At 39.0% G+C, this 24,368-nt stretch overlaps 1 protein-coding gene across 8 annotated transcripts in view; it reads right to left on the bottom strand.

Annotated features, from left to right (window-relative positions):
* Positions 1-5,152: 5,152 nt before the first annotated feature.
* The window catches only part of TBC1D1 (TBC1 domain family member 1), a 111,045-nt gene continuing 91,829 nt past the window's right edge, over positions 5,153-24,368 (bottom strand). For all 8 annotated transcript variants that reach the window (XM_026846994.1, XM_026846998.1, XM_026846995.1 and 5 more), the window contains 6 exons: positions 23,925-24,083; positions 17,218-17,462; positions 16,614-16,773; positions 12,223-12,392; positions 9,343-9,513; positions 5,153-7,242 (listed from right to left, as the gene is read on the bottom strand). In XM_026846994.1, coding sequence (XP_026702795.1) covers positions 7,063-7,242; positions 9,343-9,513; positions 12,223-12,392; positions 16,614-16,773; positions 17,218-17,462; positions 23,925-24,083 — 1,085 coding nt within the window. In that variant the 3' untranslated portion in view covers positions 5,153-7,062. The remainder of the gene's footprint in view (positions 7,243-9,342; positions 9,514-12,222; positions 12,393-16,613; positions 16,774-17,217; positions 17,463-23,924; positions 24,084-24,368) is intronic.

Below are 24,368 nucleotides of genomic sequence, written 5' to 3'. Positions count from 1 at the left end.
TTTACCAGAGAAACCTTGCTTGCACTGAGGCCTACCTCTGTGAGCTCCATCAGGAACTGCAAAAACCCCTGAAGGTTTACTGAGTCTTATCCAGGTTATCACTATATTCAGATTTGTACTGCCTCTTAGTTCAATGGATATTTGCACTCATACCTCTTTACAGGATGTTAGACATCCTACTGCAGGTCCTGAAAACATCATGGCTTTATCATGGCTAGTTCTACATAGTCTCTTCTTGACAGTCCATCTCTTTCCATTTTTAATAAGAATCTCAGTTTTTCCTTCTCTCAAAATGAGCATGTTTATTAACTACTTTCTTGACAAGTTTACTGTACAGAATGCACTCCAAAGGCTCTATAATTATTCCTTACTTACATATTGTTAACTGTTTTGCTACTTTGCCAATTGCAAGGTTCACTGCTACTCCGTATCTGCTTGTTACCTCAGTTTCTAACCATTGAAACCACCATTTGATATTCCTTACCAAAAAATTCTAGACACAATTGGTATAGCAGGCCATTAAATATTAAACAGCAACCACATTACAGCTTTTGTTTAGCTTGTTTTGGGATCAGATTTTTTGTGACATGCCCTAAGAGAAAACTGCAAATAATGAGCTGGGGAGACATACGTACCACTAATGCCATCAAGAATCTACAGCTTCATGAACTCAAAATCCCAATCAGTGGCCAATTCTTTAAGCTACTTGGCTCATCTTAAATAATACACAGAGTAAACACGCTCTTTTGAGTCAACTGTTGCCTTGGCAATTCCAAGTCTTTGACATCGCAAGACATTTCACTGTCTACAGAGCCAACATCATCCTAAGCAGCAGGTGTTGGAAACATGGAAAAAGACCCTATATAAAAGCGTTATAAGTATTCATTCATCCTGTAATACTTATGAAAAAAAATCTGAGAAAACAGAACTTCAAAATTTCTTAAATGCTAGTTAAAAGGTCAAAAAAAATCCCCCAATCCATTTTCAAGAGAACTAGGGCAAATCAAGTTGTAGCAAGATGACTCTTTTTCCTGAGGACCAACTTGATTAGACAGACTTGCAAATAACTAGTGAGAAAGGGAAACTTGCTGTCTCATTAGTAACAGAAGCACAGACAGATACAAAAGGTAATTATCATATTCTGCTTTTAGCTGGAAAATGAAAAATGTACTTATATCTCCTTCGTAGACAAGCAGTCTACTGTGAAATGTTAACAAAAGGAAATGTATTACAGAAGAGTGCTAGATAGTGACAGAAAGAAGTAGGCACCCAGTTGAGCCTAGGACCTGTATTACTGTTGTCAGAACATCTTTCTTCGTCATTTTACTCCTAATCAAAAGTAGAATCCTGCTTCCATCTCTTTCTGTAGCAGCAATTCCTACTTGTGAAATATAAGACTTTAGAAATGTCAGGGAAATTCCCTAAAGTCTCTTTGGGTTTCTGAAATGTTGTATGAGAGAAGTTGGGGATAGGAAGCTAGTACAAGCTTCTCTGGAGTCCATTTTAATGATCTGCTCTCTCTGTAAGAGGAGTTTCATCATCTTCTAGCATCTATAGCCCCAAAGCTTTTCTAACACCTTGGAAATATATGATACAATTAATTAGACAGAAGAAAAAAATCTGTTTATACAAAGGAATAAGTAGTGTCTTCTACATAATGAAATATTTACTGATTTGCTTTGGGTTATGCTGTAAAGGTCTACTTTGAGGCACTGAATTCTTGCAGCCTCAGGTGTGTTTAGATGAAAGGAACACTTTCTGGCAGCTGCATGAGCAAATGAGTACCCAGTGATCCAACCTAATTTAGGTTATGGTTATGTAAAACTCAGTGGGTGTAAGCCACACATGTGCCTTCTGAAGGCAATGCCCGGGTTGCACTCCTGCTGGTTAGCTTGGCTGCCAGTGTTCTTCTCCCTCCTACATACCTGTTCTTCTCTGTTAAGGAAAAAATTACTTCACATCACAGGGTGTGACACACTATAAATACTTTACAATGACCTAAGATGCCTCAAGCAATCATGGCATTCATGCAGCTGTAGTCAAAATGCATTATTTTTGGTTTAGGCACTTTTTTCGTGTCATTGATATAGTATGCAAATATGGTGCACTGTTTGAAGGAGAATGTGATCACATTATTTTGAAACATATGGGAGACTAGTAAGGGCCCTTTTACACAGTGCAACCGTTGTGTTGGAGGTCCCTAAGCAAACTCTAAGAGAACTGGTTTGCTTGCTCAATGAAAAGCAGTGGCATGCAGAGACACCTCAACAGGCTCTGACCAGCCCAGCGCTGGAATCAGAAGCAATGTAGACAGGTAACTCGAGCTGAGCCATGGGACTGTGTGTTGGGGAGCAGCAAGGGCAGGCGCTGCTCTGGAGGGGAAAGTGAGCCAGGAGAGGAAGGTGATGGGCAGGCAGGCAAGGGGCACAACTTACTGACTAGGGAGCTGCCCCACAGTACCCTGAAAGGACAAGCAAGGCAGGTCACCAGTCCAGGTCACCAGACAAGGCTGTGGTGGTGAGGCAGGCTGAAGCCAAGCTAGAAAGCCAAGTCCATAGGTCAGGGATCAACAAGGGTACATGGCCCGATGCCAAGTGTGGCTGCAGCATAGCTCAGGCAGGGACCAGGCACAAGAGCCTCAGCTTAAACACAGCTCCTAAGAGATGGTGGCATGGTGGGAAGCACCTGGCTTCTTCCAGCTTTTCCTTGAATGGCTGCAAGGCCAGCAGGCATTGAGGCCAGAAGCCACTGGAGGCCAGAAGTGCCTCAAAGCATTACCTAAGTTGCATTATCTAATTAAGCAGCCAAACCCCCAGGAGAGAGGGGAATGCACTGAGGACACTGATACTATTCCAGCTGACTTGGCTAAGTGGTGTGCTCTGCCATGTTGACATACTAGGCTGTGTTATTATGGTGGAATTGCAGCAGCTAGTGTGGTGGACTTGAATTAAAAAAATTAATTCAGTTCCTCGCTCCACTGAATGGTGGAGGAAGAGCTCAAAAGCTACATTGTCCTCTTTGTGTAGATTATTGTCCTTCATTTAGAGTCCAACTAGCTACAGTTTCAAGACCTTGTCCTAAGTAATGGCAAAGTAATGTCCAAAGTAATAATAAAGATTACTAAATTTGAAAAAAATTCCAGGAACATTGGCTGACTGGTGATGCTGTAACTACAGCCCTTGCTACTCAGGACTGCTGGCGGTGCACCTACTGCAGCATATCAACCAAGAGCTGGAGGGTGCTAGGTACCTGCAGAGGAGGTACCTGATAAGGAGACAATGTGTTTTAGTAGGACTGAGAGAGTTACTGTTGTGAGGGAGGTACAGTGGTCAGGAAAAGACACGGTTCCAGCAACTGTACTTTCCCTTTTACATTGATTTGGCAGAGCATTGCACAGAGTACACTTGATAGACCTCCTGGAACAATCTTTCAGATAACCAGCAATACAGTCTGACCACAACTTAGAAGACCTCGATTTCAGTACCAGTAACCACTGAGAAACTGAAAGATTTGATGCAAGTCATTGAACTTCTTTGTGATTCAATTCTCACTCTAAACAAGGGAGGACCTGCAATATGTGCCTTTATGAAAGTGCTTTGACCTTCCCACATGATAGGCACTATTATCATTCTCAGATTCTATATTAAATAATGATCTCTGGAAATAGATAAGAGGGCAAAATATAAAAGTACATGAGCCAGAAGCACAGGGAGTCAGAAGTAGCTACCACAAACTACCACTTGCACTAGCTGGAAAAAACAAACCAGAACTGGGTGACGGCAGCACACCACAGCAGGTCCTCCAGCTAAGCAGTGCTGTTCACTGCTATGGTTTTAAAGGAGTTGCCTTTTTCTTGTTCCACATGCTAGCACTAGTTCTTTCCACCTTTCAGGCTAATATCTCTACAGACTACTGCATTTATGTCATTCACTAGCACACTCACACTGCAGACTTTGCTGCCTTTGTCATGCACCTTTGAAGGCTAGGTTGCACATACAAGTGAACTTCTTCCTTCATCCATTTTTCACTGTCTTTCCTTTTCTTCAAAAACTAAGCATCGCTCCCAGGGATTCTTGTCTGTAGAAGTGAGATGGAGAAAAAACTGATTATTACAACTTGGATTTTCTGGAGTGGTTCATTCAGGATTCCTGCTGAGGGCCAGTGTATGGATTCGCAGGGTTTTTTTTAAGAACATTCTCTGACTCAGAAATTATTGTTCATATGGAAGACAGTATGTGGTGACAATTTCTGGTACTCAGAAAACAGATCTAATTTTACACATCCTTAAGGATGCTCAGTTACAGAGTGTAGTTGGAGAAGGATGCAAGTATCTGGGACTAGCTCTGGGCTCTATTACTTCTCTCGCATACTTCTGAAGGGAAAAGTCCCAAGCTTTTCCAAAGTTGGGAACTGGGTAAGTGATATTACCTTCTTCCAGTCTTCCACTTTGGCCCCTTGAAATGGAGCGGCCTAGTGACAAAAATCAGCACAGGATGGGAAGAGACATACTGAAGCAACATACCATATGTCTGCTTCAGTGTAAGCAGTAGAAAGACTTGAATCAACAATTTCAGTCATGTTCAGAGCCTGGACCGGTGGATGGCATGATCCCTCACTTTGCCAGACACTTACATATTTAACAAAATTATATTAATTTGCATATGTACAAATAGAAAATTCATTGGTACCCACAGAAAATTCAACTCCCTGGTACAATGAAGCAGTTACATCTACATAGCCACAAAAGCAAAAAGTTGCTTGTTATGTTTACTACATTTGTGCATTCTGAGAACAGTGACTTTAGGTCTCATTTAAATGCACTTCTGGAATTACACAAATTCTCAGTAAAAGGCTCTAGACTAGAAGTAGTCTTCCACTTAGACTGGCAGAGAAGCAAAACATCACAAAAAGGAATACATCCCTGAAGTCATGTGGAATGTACTCCACCTCAGTCACCACACGCAGATGCAGGTCCCAAGATCACAACTGTATACTTAGCACATTTAGAAGATTCTCAGGTCTGAGTTTTAATTAATAACCACTGTAGATGGTACTGCCACTTTCAGGGAAAGTCTCAATTTACATGGTTCTGAAGTGTCACCCCACCAACTGGTTTTGGTTTTAAATGTCAAAAAATGTACAACCATTGATGTAGGCATAGATTATTATTATTTTTATTGCTCTTGTTAAAAAGTCAGTGTATTAATTATGGCACTATGCTGTAAAAATGCAACATTACTGAGTGCTCTAACAGTATGAAGTCCATTATGACAGAATTTTAAACATGAAGCATGAGCTTCAAGATGGATTTCCAAATTGAAAAAAAGCCTAAGAGGTAAATGGGTTAATAATAATCTATTTATCTGGAATTTCAATACTAAGTGAATACAGTGGATTTGCAAGAACCAGGCATATTTAAGACACAACAGTCAAACAAAGCTTCTAGACATTGAAGAATAAATTCTTTTTCTTTTTGACCTACATAGAGGTATTTGTTCTGCACATTAGATGAATGTTACAGCTCTCCTATTAAAGTACAACAGCAATGTGTCAGGGGTATTTGCATGAGAAAAGGAAAAAGCAAAACAAAACCATTTCTACATTGCCAGTCAGAGAAAAAACTGTGTGCTTAGAAATTTTAAAAAACACATCAACTTAAGGGAAGGAAAAAAAAAAAAAAAGAGAGAATCACATGTCCTAGGTGAATCTCCACCATAACAAAACACTGATGCCTATTAACTGTGCTTGCGGTCTGAACAAAACTATGGCACTATTCCTAATTCTGAAGCAAACCTAAAAAACTGGATATCCATGGATATTATCACACTTGTAGTAGTGGTGCTTTAACTGGGCTGAAAACTACTTTCATTGTATTAAGGAAAGTGAGATTTTTTTTTTACATGTGTCATCTTACTTGAAAGATGCATTGTAAAAAGATTGGTGTCCTAATTCAAACTGCCATACCCTTTATAAAACAGTTTAAGCATATCTGGCACAACATGAAGATCTTAAAAGGCCTCCACTACTTCAGAAAAAGTCTTGAAGAGTAACATTTCCCAGGGGATGGGTGGGCACAGAGTACCAAATAAAGGGACAAAAAAATTACAGTGGACATTAGTTTCCCAGGAAAAAGATGTCCTACATCACACAGCAGATCAGAAATAAATAAGATGAAACTTGAAGAGTCTGAATAGAAATCCTTGGATGATGTTGCAAGAGTGACAGGCTTCACCAAACCAATGTCAGTGTATTTAGTTAAGCATAATGCAGTTACTATATACAGTATATGTTTATCAGATAATGCCAAGTAACAATACACTAAATTAATGGTAGTTAAACAAAAAACTGTACTAAAACAACATACTTATAAAAAAAAATGGTCACCCCTCAATTATGCATAGTTACATATGATGAAGTCCATCTCTATGGATTCCAATGGATTGACACTTTAAAGCATCAGGAAGCTGTTTTCTGAAGCGTAAACAACATAAGTAACAGAACCCAGTCAAGCTGTAGGGGAATTATACCATCAGAAATATCTCGAGTCTAATCACAAAACTCTCTGTAGATATTACCACCACATAGCTGCAATGGGGCAGTCAACCATTCAAAGGTTTTATTCTGCCATATTTCTTCAAAGGACCTTCTAAAGGATGTGCTATTTAACATGGTGGTGATACTACACACAAACAAAGTATGTGACGAACACAAAGCACTTAGGTTTAGAAGCACTTATGGAAGAATCCATGACATCTTTACAGTCTATTGTGTATGACTGCACGCACTATTAAGTTTCTCCTGTTTATTATTATGTGGCATCTTACTGTTCATAGTATTTCTACATTGTAAGAAGAAAGAGCCTTTTCCCCAAGAAACCAGCTTCTCTGATATGGGAAGCCACCATGCCCATATCTTGCTTTGCTACAGTAAGGCATGTACAATGAAGGTGACAATGTCAAATGCCCATGGATCATGACAAAAAGACCCAGTTCTTCCCTTTGTTTCTTGTTCAGCTTCTCTGCTCTGTTACAACGGTGAATGTCAGTCAGCATCCATGTGTTCTTATCTAGTAAGCAGAGGCTTCCCATCTGTATCACCAATCTTTTTCTGCATCTCTTCCACTGCTTTCAGCAAAGCTGCTCGCTCCTGCTCAAGAGTGACAATGGACTGTTTCAATTTGCCTTCATTGGTCAATAAAAGCTCTACCGTGGCTTCAAGGTTTTGGATCTTTCCATTAGCCACCTTTCAATGTAAGAAAAGAGGAGTGGGAGAAAGAAAAAAAAAAAAAAAAGAAATCCATTAATAACTGAAATCAACTTTAAACTATTTTTTGAGATACATTAATACTTATAAAATACTTTCCAAATGATGAAAAATTACAAAGGTAAATGCAGGCATGAATGTTATTCTGTGTACTTTAGACTACAACTGTGCTTTGCGTATAACAAGAAACTTCCCTCTCTCAACTTGATTGCTTTGATTAGTTCACAATTACACTCAGAATACAATGCAAAGTAATGAAATGAGAAAGTTACTAAATCTGCAGATTATATACCAAATAACTGCAGGTTAAGTTAAACCTCTGTACGGGTCAGTTGGGAGACATTTTGGCCAGCCATATTTGTTGAATTCCATGTGCTTTGCAAAGCAAAGACAACCCAGCTGCATCCTCATTTCACCTCAACATTGAGTCTGACAAATGCCAGATTTGGAGGCAAAGGGGGAGGAGGGGATTTAGTGCAATACACAAACGGGCAACACATCTTGAAAAATTCCAAAAGTTCTCCTTCAAATGACTGCACATATGAACATTCTACTTCATAGTGAAACAAAGTATTAGATCGTTCAAACTCATTGTGTGAGAGCTGCAGCTGAGGTACTTTGACAAAAGCAGAGATCTGTTCGGAAGTTTCAGCACTGGATAACATTTGGAGACAAGAACACTGTATGGTCCTGACTCCAAGGGAAGTATTTGCCTTTCTGATGAGCTCACTGCCTTTCATCTAGTTATGGTAGGTTGAAAAGTTCAGCCTTTGGGGGCAAAATACTAATGAACTATGACCCACATTGTTTGGTGATGCATTTTCCTCCCATCAGCAGTGGGTCACCTTTCACTATGGGAAATGAAGACTGATGAAGCCCACCTCCAAGACAAAGGGATTGCTCCAACACTACAGGCAGTTAAGTTCCCCACTATGATATTAGGTGCTGACTTGCCAGCACTCAGGTGGCGGTGATCTCTGTAAAAAACCATTAAGGGTTGCAGAGACTTTAGGTGCAGGAGAGGGTGGAAGATCCCCTGATGCAGGTATCTATAGGACATCACATCTTGAATCACATCCCAGAAATCCCTCTCCTCCATGCTACAATCAACAATTTCCTTGCCCATGTGCTTGGAGCTTTATGAAAATATCTTGCAGAGGAGTATCTCTTCTTCTGACTTCTCTAAGACTCATCTTAGAACCTGAAACAGGTTCAGATCTCACAGGATCAGAATTTACAGCTTAAGTAAATTTCTGTTATGAAAGGCAATCTAAGTGTGCAGAGTTGGCTAGCTTTAGTCATGATACAGGACCAACGGCTAAGGAACCTGAACTCCTTCTCTCACCTATTTTCTTACAAAGTCTATGTCTTTAACAGTAATCAAGAGGCTTGAAACGTCTGCTTCTTATCTTTGAAGTCCCTTTCTCCGTCAAACTAAATGTATGGTCAAAAGTTTTATTACGAGTGTTCTGTTACAAAGCAGCCAGAAATCTGACTCCTTGAACAGTTAAGCAAAGAATACCTACAGAGACCATTAGTACTACCTCTGAAAAAGCTGCAGACCGAACAGGCTCCAAGCATATATTAGAAGTTATTATTTCACATATTGTCTAAACAATCTGGATAACAGTTAAAAAACCCCCTTGTATATAAGAGTATGTCTCTATAGACAATTTATCCCATATCTGAGGTATCTCTTAATTATGACACTGGTAGGAGTTTTCCCATTCGTGGTAGTCTAGTACCCCTGCTGTAATAAAGCATTGTCTGAAAATGTAAAAATTAAGTTGAGAAAGAACTGTCTGTATTTTTAGTCATTTTCTACAGCTATGATTTTTAATTAAAAGAGAAGAGATAGAGGGATGAATTAACTTTTCACTAATTGCAAGCATATGCTCTATCCACCCCCTCTCAGAATTTCTTCTGCATCTAAAGGCTAAACTAAATAAAATTGCAAGTAGCTACACTTCAAAATCACTAGAGCAAATACCAATCTCTCCTGTGCCTTGGTGTAGGACAATCCCTTCTGAAAAGGTGGATAAATTAGAATGCTAATTCAATACGAAATAGAAATTGTACCTGCAGTTCTTCCAGGAGATCAAAGTTTTGTTTGCGCAAGCTGCTGTTTGCCTTTTCTAATTTATCCAGTCTCTGATTGTCATTTAAAGATGAATCTATAAGCTCATCCTGAAGCACGTGGTATTCAACTTCATAAGCTTGCAACTGCTTGGCAATATCCATTTCAAACACCTGTTGTATATAAAAATATTAGAGTGCTGTGCAGATCAAAACCATAGCTCAGTCAGTGCTTTAAAACCTATGGATCTAGATTTGGATATCAAATCATCGCATACAAAAAGAGGACTTAATTTTGGGCATTCACATTTCCTACTCCGGAAGTGGCAAGACTGAGGCAGTAGAGTGCAATACATTGGCACTGGATCCACTTCAAAACTTTGCTACTGATTTGGTACCTGATTTTAGCAAAATCACTTACACTAAAACTTTCAAGAAGTCCAAGCCCCTGCACCACATGTACAGGTGTAAGGCTAAGTAGAATGAAAGCTTTAAATGAAAACGAGTAAACACTGCTAAATTTATTTAGGATTCTATGGTACTCCTAGAGACTGAAACAAAATTAAATAATCTATCCTTACACTGATACACTTAATGGAAACATGTAATGTCAAAGCAGATTTCTATTGTTGTTAACTATTAATCACTGAAATGAGTGCTCAGTCTTATACATGAATGTTAAGAAAACGTTTTATTTTAAAAGCAGATAAATAAATTGAGGTGTAGAGTGACCCAAAGGAAAGAACTGCTGTTGTCTTTTCCTTTTTCTAGGTTTTTGTCAAATATCTGCCTTCAAATTATTCAGGAAATATGACCTGAATGTCCCTGAGTTAGTTATCTCCACTGAAAGCAAGTGAAGAAGGTGGTAAATTAAAAAGACAAGTGTGTCAATCACAGAACACAGTAGGAACAAAAGTTGATTTAAAAATGCATCTGGAAAATACCCCAAGAATAGAAGTTCAAGGATTATTTTTATTTTTAGATCTCCTGTACTTTATTCCTTTTGGAAAAGAGTCAAATATCAACATAATTTCTTAAATACCTGCTGAAACAACAAAAATTATTTCCTATTTTATCCACTTTGTTTACAAAACTTTAACTGTTTGTTATAGATAAAGAAAACATCAGTTTATGAAATGTTTCTGACACCTGTTATATATGCTATAAAAATTCTCTCATAGCTGTATAGCAGCAGAAATACACATACTGAGCATCTAAGTACAGAAGGCTGAAATACAATTTTAAGTTGAGCTTGGTTACACATATGGAACTTTAATTTTCTGTAGATCTGAACATCTCTGGAGAACACACACTGCTGAATTGTCAATAAAACAAATGGTGCAGTTCAGCGGGGCAGAATGCTAGTTCCTCCCATGACCTCTGACACTTCTAGCCTCTATGCTCTTGAGAAGGGAGGGATATCCCTGCCATCATGCCCAGAGCATCAAATCTGAAAGGGAGGAGACATGAGGCCAATCAAAAGCTTGACTTGAAAATTAGCTAACTGAAAGCACGTTGGGGCACGTAAACCAAAGGCCACGCTGCAGAAGGTGTGAGGAGGATGGGTATTAGCCCAGGAGCTGTGTATGGACTGCAGGTCTGGTCAAAAAGCTGCTCTCTTCAAACACAGCCCTGATCACAGTGGGGTAACTGCTCTCCCTTCAACTCACCTTTACCTGCCCACTTAAAATTTAGAGCAATCAGAGCTACCTAAGCAAGAGTATCTCCTGCTCCTTCTGCTCAAAGCCAACAGTTTTCTGCAGGTCACCTAAGCACTGCAAGTCTCTGCAGAACTGCGTACTCCAGGCTTTCAGCCTGGCAGATAACATACAATCCCCTTTGGCCCCTAGAAATCGCTTGCTTTCCTTCTCTTTGCACAGGCTTTTGAGTTCTCCCCTCCTTCCTCTGGTGGTAAGCACTAGAAGCAATTTTTATGATCCTAATTCAAGCATATGTCCCCTGGAAGCTTTGCTGCCAGGGATCAGAAGGGAGCCCCTCGCAAGCCCTCTTTACCAAGCCACAGGCTTTGCAGATCTCCTGCAGCTCTTGGTGAGTGGCAGACTTTTGCAATTCTGCACAGTACAGCCCCATGTTTTGGACCACAAAAGGCCTTTGGAAAACAGGCTAAAACCTGTCTTGTCTTTGCCTGCTGCAAATTAGATGTCAAGTGTAACAGGGTTTCTAAACAGGCAAGCCTTAATTGCAATAATCTCCAACTTTTTCCAATTCCACAGTTACCATCTGGAGCCTTCTGCTAGTTTAGCAGTATCACATAATTTTCTTGTGTCATTTAAAAAAAGTATATCAAGGATTCCCAGTTTTTGCTGTCTAGAGGCACTGCTCACTGCAAGACACTGCACTGCCCCACGTACTCCTGGCAGAAATATAAAGGCACTGTTGTAACATACTGAACCAGCACCATAAAAGCCAGTATAGACAAAGTCAACTAAGGAGGCTTCTAATTTCATTAAGTAAGGTCAACACTTGTGAGGCTCTAGCAAGTCAATTTTTCCTTCTGAAAAGAGACTTCAAGAACAAGATTCCTTGGAGATAGGAAAACTTGGAACGCTTTTTTGCTGCTTTTTTGTGGAATGCACTGCATATGATCTGTAATACTGCTGCCAGTAACAAAGTGTTGTCCACTTCAAAAAAAGAAAAAGTAAACACATTTAATTAAAGGCTTCATAAAATGACCATAACCAACATGTATGAATACCGAGGTACTATACAAGTCACATGCTTCCAAAAGTTTTCAACATCTTCAGAACTCTAATAATTCTCAGTTTGAAGTAACACAATTCACTGTTCTGTTTTTTTCTGTCAGGAACTTGTTAAAAAGAGCATTCTTTTGCATACTACTCATATGCTCATATTATTTCATACCTGACTAATGGTCTTTTCCATCTGTACCAAACCCAAGTTGGGGAGAGTGCTTTTAATAAAATCAACAATAGTTTCTAGGTTCTCATGCTGCAGAATCAAGGGCTTGTGGCTTCCCAAAAGGCTTAAAGCCACTTTAAATATAGCCTCTGATCCTTGAAGAAAGAGCATATCTGTGAAAATAAAGGAAAAACAAAGTCTATCAAGCAAGAACATCTTTCGACAAGAATATTAAAACAGCAAAATGTCCAAGGACAATTACTTCTCACAGGAGCAATCTGGAGGCTAGATATACTGTGCCAGACATGTGCTTTTGTTACTGTGACTATGGCTTTAAAAGCTTTGTTGGATCAAGATTATTACTGTGAAACACTCAATTATTAATTTTAGTGAGTTTTCATCCACAAAATCCAATTAAAATTTAAGCTAAGTACACAATAAACCACATAGTCAAGTTTATCAATGTTGTCACTTGTGCATGTAACAGTTCGTGGACTTTTGAGATGTTCATGGAAATCTGAATTTGAATAGAATTCTAATCCCATTTAAAATCCTAATACAACTGACAAAAACTACTCCTGAAGACACAAAGATCGGAAGTTGTTTTCATCTCATTTAGTAGAGAAAGCTACAAAATCTCAGTTAATACAACACTGAGTGCATGAGGCTAAATGTGCACTTTCCAGCATCCTCAAGTTTCATGTGCATGTCCTTATTTTTAGTATGTCTCAACAACTTATTAATGTAGTTACTGGAATATTAACATAAGTACACTGAAATCTTAGTAATACGTCTTAAGTGTTAATATTGCAGGTGGTCTTGCAGTGACAGCACCTGGCATACATTCAAGCACACTGAAACCACAGTATATAGTGACTGTTCAGTGCAACTTCCTTTCTTTTCTTTTCCTTTACAAATTGCCTATGTCTTTATAGAGGAAAGAAACAGAAGACTGCAATGAAAGCATCTGACAAGAAACCCATCTTCACAAACCCATCTGTCCACAGTATAAGCAGCATTGCCCTGAATTTGACTTTTCTGCTACTGTAACTCAGAATCTGCCCCTGGTTTTATTGAGGGACTTGCTACAGCCAAAAGCATCTAACACATAAAATATTACTGATGGAGGTGTAAAGGGGAGAGAAGATACTGTGGTTTTATTCCATACTTCCTGAATATATTTTTTATTTGTAAAGGGCTTCTCTCTTGTCCTTTCCCTTCTTTGTAAGTGATTGAAGTGATTGTGAATTTATTCACAAGCTTCAAATACAAAGAAGCACAACGACACCATCAGATAGTATGTCTTAATGATAAAAAAAAAAAAGAAAGAAGAATAAAGAGAGAGGAAAAAGAAACTCACACAGTGAGGGAAACAACTATTAGCAAAACCATAGGTATCACTGATACAGCAGAGAAGAAAAATATGAAAACACTGGCTAACTACCTTTCTCAGTTAAAGGCAACCTCTCTTTCTAAATTTGTATCAGAATGAAATTCCCCCTTGTGCTATTTTGCCTGTAACGTTGAAGCCATAGCTCATCTCACTTCTCTCTCTCTGAGAAAGAAAAGCACAAGTAAGAACTAATCATAAATCTTACACTTTGCTGCCATTTGTCCTAAAATCAGTATAAAGTTTTTCAACTCTGATTCAATGTGTCCAAAGGCAGGAATGATTGAAAGGTGGTAACAGAGCAGGTATCTGCCTCAATTCTCTATTGAAACTGAGAACTATGGGAAAATATAGGAGAAGCTCTATATTAGGACAGAGAATGCTGAAGAACAGCTAGGAGACACAGAGTGAAAAAAACACTTATTTATGATTCAGCACCTGCCCCATAAAAATACATAGATTAATTCAAGGTGATCTATAAGTTGTTAATGAATGTCTGTAGGAGCTGAGCTGGTAATATATGGCTGAAATCCCTCTCTCATTTAAAGCAGCAAGTACTTAACAAAGACCTGTTTGTTATCCACTCCCCACACTTCCTGTTAAGTGGCTGCCAGCCAACGACAGTACAGTGAAGGTACCCAGACTAATGTCAGCATGACTGGCAGCCTACAGTATTTAAAAACCCCGACTTTTATCTACAGTCTTGAAACAAACACTATTCTACCACGTTTCCTCCATTAATAAATAAATAGGGGTATTAAAGTAGACATCTTTGTTAACACTGTACTTTCATTAGATCCTGCTCAGTAGAAGTGTTGAAAGTTTGGACAGATAATTAAAAAGTTAAAAGGAGTTTTGTTATTTGACTTATAAAACAGCCTTTGGGTTAACCTCATGCTAGCCCACTTCTTTTACATACTGTTTGTAAGTTACTTGAAAAAAATACACTCTATGGAGATCTAAATGGTCTGGAACAACTGTATTATTAAATAGCAGTGAGGCTTCAGAAATGACATGTTAGAAAAAAGCAGTGCAATCTTACAATCTTAGTAATCTATAGATGAGTTACTTCAACATTAAAAGGTAACATTCTTTCATCCCGATAGTTCTAATAAGTGAGCAATGAAAATGTACATATGTTCTGCAAAAGTGTGTGAACACAAGGATCAGAACTGACTGGATCATAACTTGCCATGCTGCTAATGGCAGCTACTAGCAAAGTGATAGCTCTAGCCTTTTTTAGGTTTATAGTTGTGTGACAGAGTCTTTAGCATGGGTGAAGACGAGATTTTACTTTCTAATGTAAAAGAATGTCCAACGTTCTCAACTTACACAGTTCCAGTAAACACCATTTTAAGGAAATTACTAAAATACTTCAAACCATTAAAAACTGAAACTGTTGGTCATGGTGGACTTTCTCTCTAAAAAACATCAGAGATTTTTAAGAGGTGACAGTTTCAGTCATGCATGTCTTTCTGTTCTTGACCTAAAAATCAGTCATGTGAAGATCATGTATCTATGCCTTCTATGCTAATGTAAAATTCTTTGCTTTCTAAAGCCCTACAATCCTCAAATGACAGATAAAATACTAATCTGTGTATTAAAGCAGAAATCCAAATATACTGCATGCTTTATACATGAGGCACTTTTATACCCTTGCTGCAGCCAATTGCCCAATTCAAAGACTTTTCTTATCCTGTACAATACCATGAATAATTAAGAATAACTGAAAGATGAACTGATTATAAACTCAGTATATGACACTCACATACAGCACTTCATTTAATTCCTACAGATTGTTACCGTCAGCTAGATACTTGCTGATGTACATTAGTCTACTTTGAACTGTTCCAGGAAAAAAAATATGATGTTTTCCCTGGAGTTAAGATGCTAGTCACAGGACATGTAGTTCTACTTAGCTGTACACCATCCTTTTCACTATGATTTCTTCTAGTGCTACTTTTGGTGTGTCCTTAAACAGAAACAGGACAGGATTCTTTTTGGTTCTTTTCAGAATCTATATTCATTATTTGTTATTGTGGCAGATGAGACTACAATTTCTTAAGTCAAGAAAGCATCAATATTAATACCCTAATAAATAATTGCTTCATTATATCTCTTAAGTGAGGCTAAGGAAAGTGAAAATAGCTTCTCATTAGATGAGAGTAATCAGTGGGAAAGCTCTAATCCACCTTGTTCATTGTGGATGATCCAGTATCACATAAAGAAATCGAAAAACAAATAACTGAAAAGGAAATAAAGCATATTCACAAATATCAAATAATTAATCTATGAAATACACATCCATAAGATAGCATCAAGGTAAATTCTTAATTGGAATTTAATTAAAGAAAGAGAACTTTACTTCGTAGATTCTAAAAATAGGTAACAGAAGTGACTTTAGAGCCTAAACCCCATATGCTTCCAAACATTTTTGGAAAGTGAGATTATCAGTTAGGGTAAAATTATAAGAATAAGAAACACTAGTTCAAAAGCCCTGTGTTTCTGTAAAACCATGATTAAACTGCAAGGGCCATCTATGTGTGTGTTTTAAAAACATAACCCTCAACATAATTTTTCATTGAAACTGTTGGAGACAATGAATAATGGAGTAAATAGATATATTTCTCATATGATGCCTTTGTTACATTTCTTTTCAGCTTGAAAACTAATTGTCAGTGTTTAAGTGCCGTTGTCATAGCACTATGCCTTCATGGCATCAAATTTTACATCTTAGTGGTTACAGGGTGGAAGAAGGCAACAATGAGGATGAAAAGACAGGACAGTTTGGGACTGTCACATGCTTTCCTCCTCTTTCTTTTCATTTTACTGTAAATACTACATGCTCCAGAAGATGACCTCTGTTGTTCTTCTGTTCATCAGTAGTAAGTAAAATATTTCTCCTGAGTGTGTGAAAAAGGCTAGATAATAATGCTGTTCCTAATAACAGGATTCCAAATATAAGACTTCAGAAAGAACAGATAGAAGTTCTATGAAGAATTACCAAACACTCTAGCTACAAATCCAAGAGGAAACTGGGAGGCAAACATGGTGAGAAACCAGGGAGCAGCATAGAGGCTGGGGCCAATCTCATGTTCCTCTAGGTGGTTATAGAGATCTCGATGGTAGTCATGAAGAAGTCGAGACAGTTGATACATCTGGATCTGCACAGAATAAGAACAAAGAGACTAAAGATAAACATGTTTTAGCACAGTAGTGAAGTCGATGCTTCACACTCTTATTAGAAACAATGAAAGATATTTGTCAGTTGAGGTTTGGACAGATTTGTGTGAAGAAAAGAACTACTCAGAAGCCACCTAAAATACCCAGGATGGGTCACCTGTGAGCCTAGGACAGGCTCATGTGCAGGATCATTTGAACCTCATTCAACACAAACAGAATTCTTCCTATATATGGTTTTCATAATTTCCCCGGAAGTCTTTTTATCTGAAACTAGTGCATTTAAGATGATGTAGTCTTTTCCCAGATTATTCTACCCCATTTCAGAGAACTGAATTTAAATTCAACTCCAGATTTTGATAGTTATCTACATTGCATTATTATGATTTAAAATTATCATCCTTTCATTAGAAAAATTGAAACCATACCTGTAAAATTGTCATGTCAGGACGATATTGTTTTCTCAGGCCCATGTCAAACATAAGAAACTTTAGCATTTTAAAAGCATCTTCTTCACTCATATGAAGTAGTAAAACTCCTGCTACAAAACTAAGTCCCTGGCAATATCCTACTTCCTGGTCCAGAAGTGAATAGGCCTTCAAAATATTGTAGAGTGACAGCTGCCCAGCTCCCAACTGTGCTGAGAAGTATGGATGTGTTGGAAATGTGCGCCCTGTCAAAACAGTTGAAGTTAGCAACTTAAATTAAAAAATAAACAAAACACCCCCAAACTTGCCATGTAATCAAATTAAACAGTCTTCCAAAAAGGCAGATTCTTTGGAAAAATAGATTCCAAGTCAACACACAGGAAGATCATAAGAAAGTTAATACAAATCGATTGACTCTTATGCTCTACTACTGTTTTGTTACAGTAGTTGAAAAATTAGTTTAGAAATTGTCAGGGGGATGGGGACAGGCTGTTTGTAACAGGTGAGTAACTGGTTCTTAACAATGGCCCTTGATCAGTTTGTTAAAAGGCCTATAAGGGCTGGTTGCCTGTAATAATGGGGGACTCGATTCAGTGGCTCAACAAGTCACCCAGTTCTCTTTTCTTGATTAAAAAGTGTTAGCTTTTAGACTGCCATTAGGATCCAGGCACAGACTTAGAAATCTGAGCTCTCTGAGTTGGGGCCCCTTCCCTTTCTCGTCTTTTTTCCCAGGAAATTTACCTTTTGTCACCCTCTCCTTTCCTTGGTCCCTCACAGTCTTATGGCTCCTTCCTCCTTTCCTGCATCATAAAGCTTAGGCTCTTCCATGAGCTAATCCAGTTCACTAACCTGGCAGAAAAATCCCCCTTTACATGGGGTTAGTTGTTCTGCCCTGTCGCTCAGCTGTGTAGCTCCAGGAGGCATCCCATGAGCACCTGCACAAGTGACAAGTGCTTGGAGAGTGGGAGTCAGTTGTAAGAGCCAAACCTTCTCTTCATAGCAATGGGCTTTGGATCTATTCCCCACATCTCTTTAAATCCCAGCCTAAGGTAAATGGTACTAGTTGTAGAGCTATAGGAGCATAGCTGAGCCATTTGCAGTCTTTCAGTTCTAGAACAACATGATGACTTCCACCCCAGACCTGCTTATCGGTAAACTTTCATACAGAGCTGGGACCCCCATGTCCTTAAACCAAACCAATCCAACTAGGTAACTTACACAATGAGTTTGACCCACAATATTTATGCAGTGAGTAAAAACTCAATTTGTCTTTTTTACTGCAGCTCTTACAATATCAAGAATTGTGTAGATGTTTATGTGCTATGATATATGCTATATACATATTATATGAGAGTGCAGCTAACAGAGGCAACCAATAGACACAGCACTTTGTGCAGCAGTTTCTGGGCTTTGCTTCTTTGAGCATCTGGACACTTTGTCTGGGATCACCAGGGGACTCCTGGGAACCTGAGGGTACTGCTGCTAGCAGGTAAGGTTGAGGCTGTAGTAGGGGTAGCTCAGTCAGCTTCTAACCAACCCTTGTCTGCTGCCCTTAAGCAGAGAACACCCTCAGCAAGTTTGCAGATGATACAAAACTGGGAGGAGTGGCAGATACACCAGAGGGTTACATTCAGAGGGACCTCGACAGGTTGAAGAAATGGGCCAACAGAACTTCATGAAGTTCAACAAAGGGAAGGGCAAAAATCCTGCACCTGGGGAGGAACAACCCTGGGCACCAGTATATGGTGGGGGCTGCTGAGTTGGAAAGCAGGTTTGCAGAAAAGGACCTGAGGGTCCTGCTGGTCACCAAGTTGAACATGAGCCAGAAATGTACCCTTGTGGCAAAGGTGGCTAATGGTATCCTGGGCTGCATTAGATAAACTGTTGCAGCAGGCCAAGAGTGCTGATCCTTCCCCTCTACTCAGCACTGGTGAGGCCACACCTAGAGTGCTGTGTTCAGTTCTGGGCTCCCCAGAATAAACGAGATATGGACATACTGGAGAGAGTCCAGCAAAAGAACACTAAGATGGTGAAGGGACTGGAACATCTCTCCTGTGAAGAAAGATCAGAGACCTGGGAGTGTTCAGCCTGGAGAAGAAAAGGCTCAGGGGGATTTTATCAATATGCAGAAATACCCAGTGGGAGGGAATGAAGAAGGAGGAGACAGGCTCTTCTCAGTAGTGCTCACTGACAGGGTAAGAGGCAATGGGCACAAATTGAAATACAGAAAATTTCACCTAACATAAGAAAAAAAAAATCCTCTTTATTTTAAGACTGGCCAGACACTGGCACAGGCTGCCCAGAGAGGTCGTGGAGTATGGACATATTCAAAACCTGAGCAAACATGTTTCTGGGCAACCTGCTTTGATGACTCTGCTTTTAGAAAGGGGGCTGGACCAGATGATCTCAAGAGCTCCCTTCCAACTTCAACCACCCTGTGATTCTGTGAACAGAGACAGATCCTTCTCAAACACTTTTCCAAAAGGAAATATTTCGATTTGTAGGAAAAAAACCCTCCCCCTATCAGATCTCCCCTGTGAAATACCGCAACAGAAATTTGAATACTACTTCTGTTGTAGTATTAAGTGGATCTTGTTTTTCAGTTGCCCACTTGTTAAATACCACCCCACCCTTTAGCTCTTGGAATGCTGCTGTGCTGCCAGATAATCAAAAAGACAAAACCCGGGGCAGAGTCCTTCTGTCATATGGTAGTTGCTCTAGCCTGTCACATGGGACACTGGCATTCAGTTCCTGAGCAGGTCTCCCCTGGTCAGGCTGTCACAGAGTTACAAAAGTACTTCTAGCTTGCAACTGAGAAGTTTGTGTTCCTTTCCAAAGAAATCCTCTGACTGAATGAAAATTATTCCAAATAACAAATTACGGGTCTAAAGGCAGACCTGTACTGCCTCACTCATGCAGTAAGACTCCTCTCATGTAAGTCATGAAGAAAAGTTACAAGCTGAGCAAGAATAAAAAACGCAAACAAGTTCTAAAAAACAGTAAATGGAGGAGAAATAGAACTGCTAAACTCACACTTATTTCTGAGTGCCCTGGGGATGATTTAACTAAGAACTTCAGCTTTTACTCAATAAGTACCTACTGCTTTATTTTTGAAATGTAACAAAATGAAATATAATTTTCTACTATGTTCTGCAAACAGTGATGAGTACAGTGGTTTCCTACACTGATAGCATCTGGAAGCCAGTTTACCCTACCTTACTGAGAGAAGAAATCATTTACTGAACATGACTTTGGTGTTTAGGTCCTAAAATCCCCAGTGACAGATGCACACTACTGTCCTTATTCTCAGGAAGTACTATTTACAGCTATCATTTACATCCATTGATTCAACACAGCATGAACAATACTGTTACGGCTTTGGTTCATACTGTGTTAGCAAGACCTCTTTATCTTAACTTGGGAAAGCTTTTTAAAATATTATAACTACATGTTTCAAGAACATAGGTTTTTCTCTCAAGAAAGAAGTGCATGCTTTCAGAAGGATTCTTAAAGTTTCAAGAGAAAACAGTTCTGATAGCCTGAAGCAACACAAGTCAGAACATGCAAATTCTTTCTAGTTGTCTATCCAGTTACGCTGTTTGTTAGTGTGCACCACTATTGTATTTCAGTGTGAAACACTAGGAAACTAGGAACCCTTCAGCTTCGTAGTTTCATCTTATGGAAACAATAGGGCCCAATCCTTTCCTCAGCTATTGGGCCAACTAATAGCTCCCTGACAAAAACAGCACTTTGCATGAAAATGACCATTAAGTTATCCATTTGCCAACACATGCATTTAATTCTACCAGCAAAACACATGGCTAAAATGAGAAATTATTCATGTGCCGAACCAGGTACAAACTATGAACAGTTTGCTGAGCCACCAAGCCCCAGTCTGTAGTGTGAGGCAACCAAACTCACACTGACTGTGCTCCCTACTGTCCAGGAGTCGTCCCACCCCTCTTCCCTCTGCTGAAGGTGTTGAATTCAGTAACACAGCACAAAACTATTCACCCCTTACTGAGGCACTTCTGTGTGACAGAATCCCAACATTCATTGCCAGGGGCATCAACACCAGGTTTGCCAATAGGTACTTGCTAGTGAATGATCTCTGGTTGCCTGTAAATGTCTCTTTCAAAAACAAGACTGCTTCTGGTGCTGTGAGATCCAGGGGAATTCCTAGAACTGGTGTGACAAAATCTGGAGGCAAACAGTTTAACTACACTGCAGCTGCCTACTCCCAGCTGGCATCAAATCTCCTTGGAGTGTTACTTTTCTATTGTCAAGTCAAAACCTGACAAGCCTGTCAAGTAGTGGAAAGTGAGGGTGACATCACCACCACCCTCCCTATCTCAGTTTATGGCAGTTAATGCAGAACCATGCCTGTACCACCTGATTCTTGTTTTCTATGCACTGCCTTGATACTCTGACTCACTTCACCAAGTGATGCAAAAAAGGAGAAAATATTCTCATTGACCATGTAAAGCTTAGGTCACCATCTAAACTTAACAAATCTGACAGTTCAGTATTTGCTGAAGATAATCTGCACATTGAGTTTTAAGAAGTAGGTGCCCCTGCACAGCTTTGGGTATAGGTGATCCCTCATCAGGCAATTGTTCCATGTGGACGAAATGGGGTATAGCCTTTCATTTGCAATGACAAGTACTCAGATACTATTTGAGTTGTTATAAAGAGCAGAAGTATGATGGGACAATTCTGTACTACTTCTTTACAGAAAAGATGTAAGTGAAAATAATACAAGAGGTATCAATCATTCAGATCAAACCAAGTACAGAGTTTCCCATAAATTTTTATCATTCTATCACATGACATTTGATTACTTGCAGTGTGTGTAACTTCCCCAATGGAGTTTTTCATAGCAAATCCATTTAATCAAACAGTGATTATGGACTTCTTAAATTGCCCCACACAACTCCTCAGACCCAAACCACAAACGCCACAACACAAGCCCGTTGTAAGTTCTGTTACGCTCTGGAAGACATTATTAAAAGTTTTTCCTTTATTAGTAAAGAGCATAATGAACACTGAGTTTGTAAGCCAAAATGTTTTTTTCGCTAACAAGTTCAGTGTGCGATTATCCCACACACAAGAGCTGTGATCCTCTTGGAAAAACATCAGCTTCTGGTGTCTCAGACAATAAACTGAAGTAAAATATCCAAGGGAGGGGAAAACAATATCTTAAAAATATCCACAACTGTATATTCATGAAGGTAATCTATAGATTATCTGTAAAAACTCCCAATTCAGCCATATACAGTGAGGTGTTATTAACCTGCATCAGATGGCTCACATTCAAACACAAATACTTTTGCAAGGGTAAAGGTTAGACATGTGAACATCTGACTCAACAATCCATATATTTGAATAATTACAGTCATGTTAGAAATGCTTTAATGATCACAACAGATTCCACAGAATAACCCATCTGAGGAGCAGACATGTGCTGCTTGGGGACAGGACTGGTGAGAAAAAGGAACAGACTTCATGAGGCAAGATGGAGAGGATGCCAGAAAGTACCTCTGTGAGGTCTACAAAAGAAATGGCTGACTTGGGGGAGTTTCTGAGATGGAGAAGCCGCTGGTAGTCATACAGACCTTAACAAAACCATCTGGGAGCAGCAGCAACCACAGACAATAACAATGTTATTGTTATAACTGATCCACACCTTACAGAGCATACTGACTTTTGGTGTTATTAAATGTTCCTGCATTTCGTTATTGTCCAGTGGCAAGAGTCAATCAGTGAAAGACAATCTCATACAAGGGAACTAAAAGTAATAAAGAAAGAGAACCAGGAAGAGTAAAAGGGTTAAGAATGGCATCATTTTTTGAGGTATATGAAGACTGCTCTTTTACAATTACCTGAAGCAATCTTTTCTGCTCCTACCCTAAACCAATAATTTAATTCCATTTAGATTTCCTTTCTCATGTTTCCTTCTAATACTAGAAAATACTTCTTGAACTCTAACAATAAACATGAGGGAAAATGGAAAGCTCTGCTCAAGAAGACCAAAAGCCTGCCCGAAGCCCACCTACCAGTCACTTCAAATTTAAAAGCCTTGGTTTGTAACCTCATGTGCCTCCACAAACTAATACACTTTCCCTAAATCAGGAGCTGGCTACTGTTTAAAATTAGGCAGCGTGAATAACCTGCCACAAAATCTTTTCTTCAATTATTAAAAAGAGCTTATTGCATAATTGTTTTAATAGAAGTAAAAATACCAACTGCTAGCAACTATCCATTAAAAAAAAAAAAAAAGCAAAAAGCAAAACTTCCACATTATTTCAAGGGAAAGTGTTTAACACAGACAGCTAACACTGGACATCAGGAATGAAAAGCACATGATTCAACAGCCTGAGCTTAAATATGGATTTCCTTTTTTGACAATTTGTATTTCACGGGCCTGTGAAGTTCACTGTCAATATCTAAAATACAGATGTATTACAGGTACATCTGGCAACCTCTTATTACCACGTTGCAAAGGACCTCTGTGCTTGAAATGCAGATTTTGCATTTTCCTAATGATGTCAAGTAATAGTTCTCATTTATAACAGATTAAAAGCAGTTTTTACCAACAATCTATTATTAAACGGTGAGGGGCTTTCTTTGTGTTACCTTCTTTTATTTAATTCTCTTCCAGAGATCATAAACCCCTTAATTTCATTTCAGACCACTACTGTACTTACCTAGGTCAATCAGTATTGCATGTTGCTGGGAAGTTAACTGTTTTAGGAGTTCTTTATAAGGTGTGTCCTTTGGTTGTTGTTTACTTGGAAACTGATGTTTAAGATGGTATTGCTCTGCTAGAAACTTCCAGATCTCCCCACGGTGGTGACGTGGCACTCCTGAGAGAAGAAAGTCATTAGAACAGTAATTTGTACTCATACTGAGGGTTCAGCTACAGTTGAGTGAACAGGATTGAGGAACTGAAGGTCCATATCTGCTAGATATGCAAACAGATCCCTATCTGCTAGATCCATATCTGCTGTCTTCAGCAGACCACAGAAGCAGATCAAACTACATTACTTATATTACCTCAACCAAGAAAAGATATCGGCATCTTAAAAGGAGATATTTAAGGTACAGAGTGAGCTGCCTAAGTCTAAGGTTACTGCTTACATCCAGACCGA

The sequence above is a fragment of the Athene cunicularia genome, assembly GCF_003259725.1.
Source record: "Athene cunicularia isolate RWA chromosome 4 unlocalized genomic scaffold, athCun1 chr4_part1, whole genome shotgun sequence".
Classification (NCBI taxonomy): Eukaryota; Metazoa; Chordata; class Aves; order Strigiformes; family Strigidae; genus Athene; species Athene cunicularia.
Note: the sequence above shows the minus strand (reverse complement) of the source record. Positions and strands in the feature narration are given on the sequence as shown.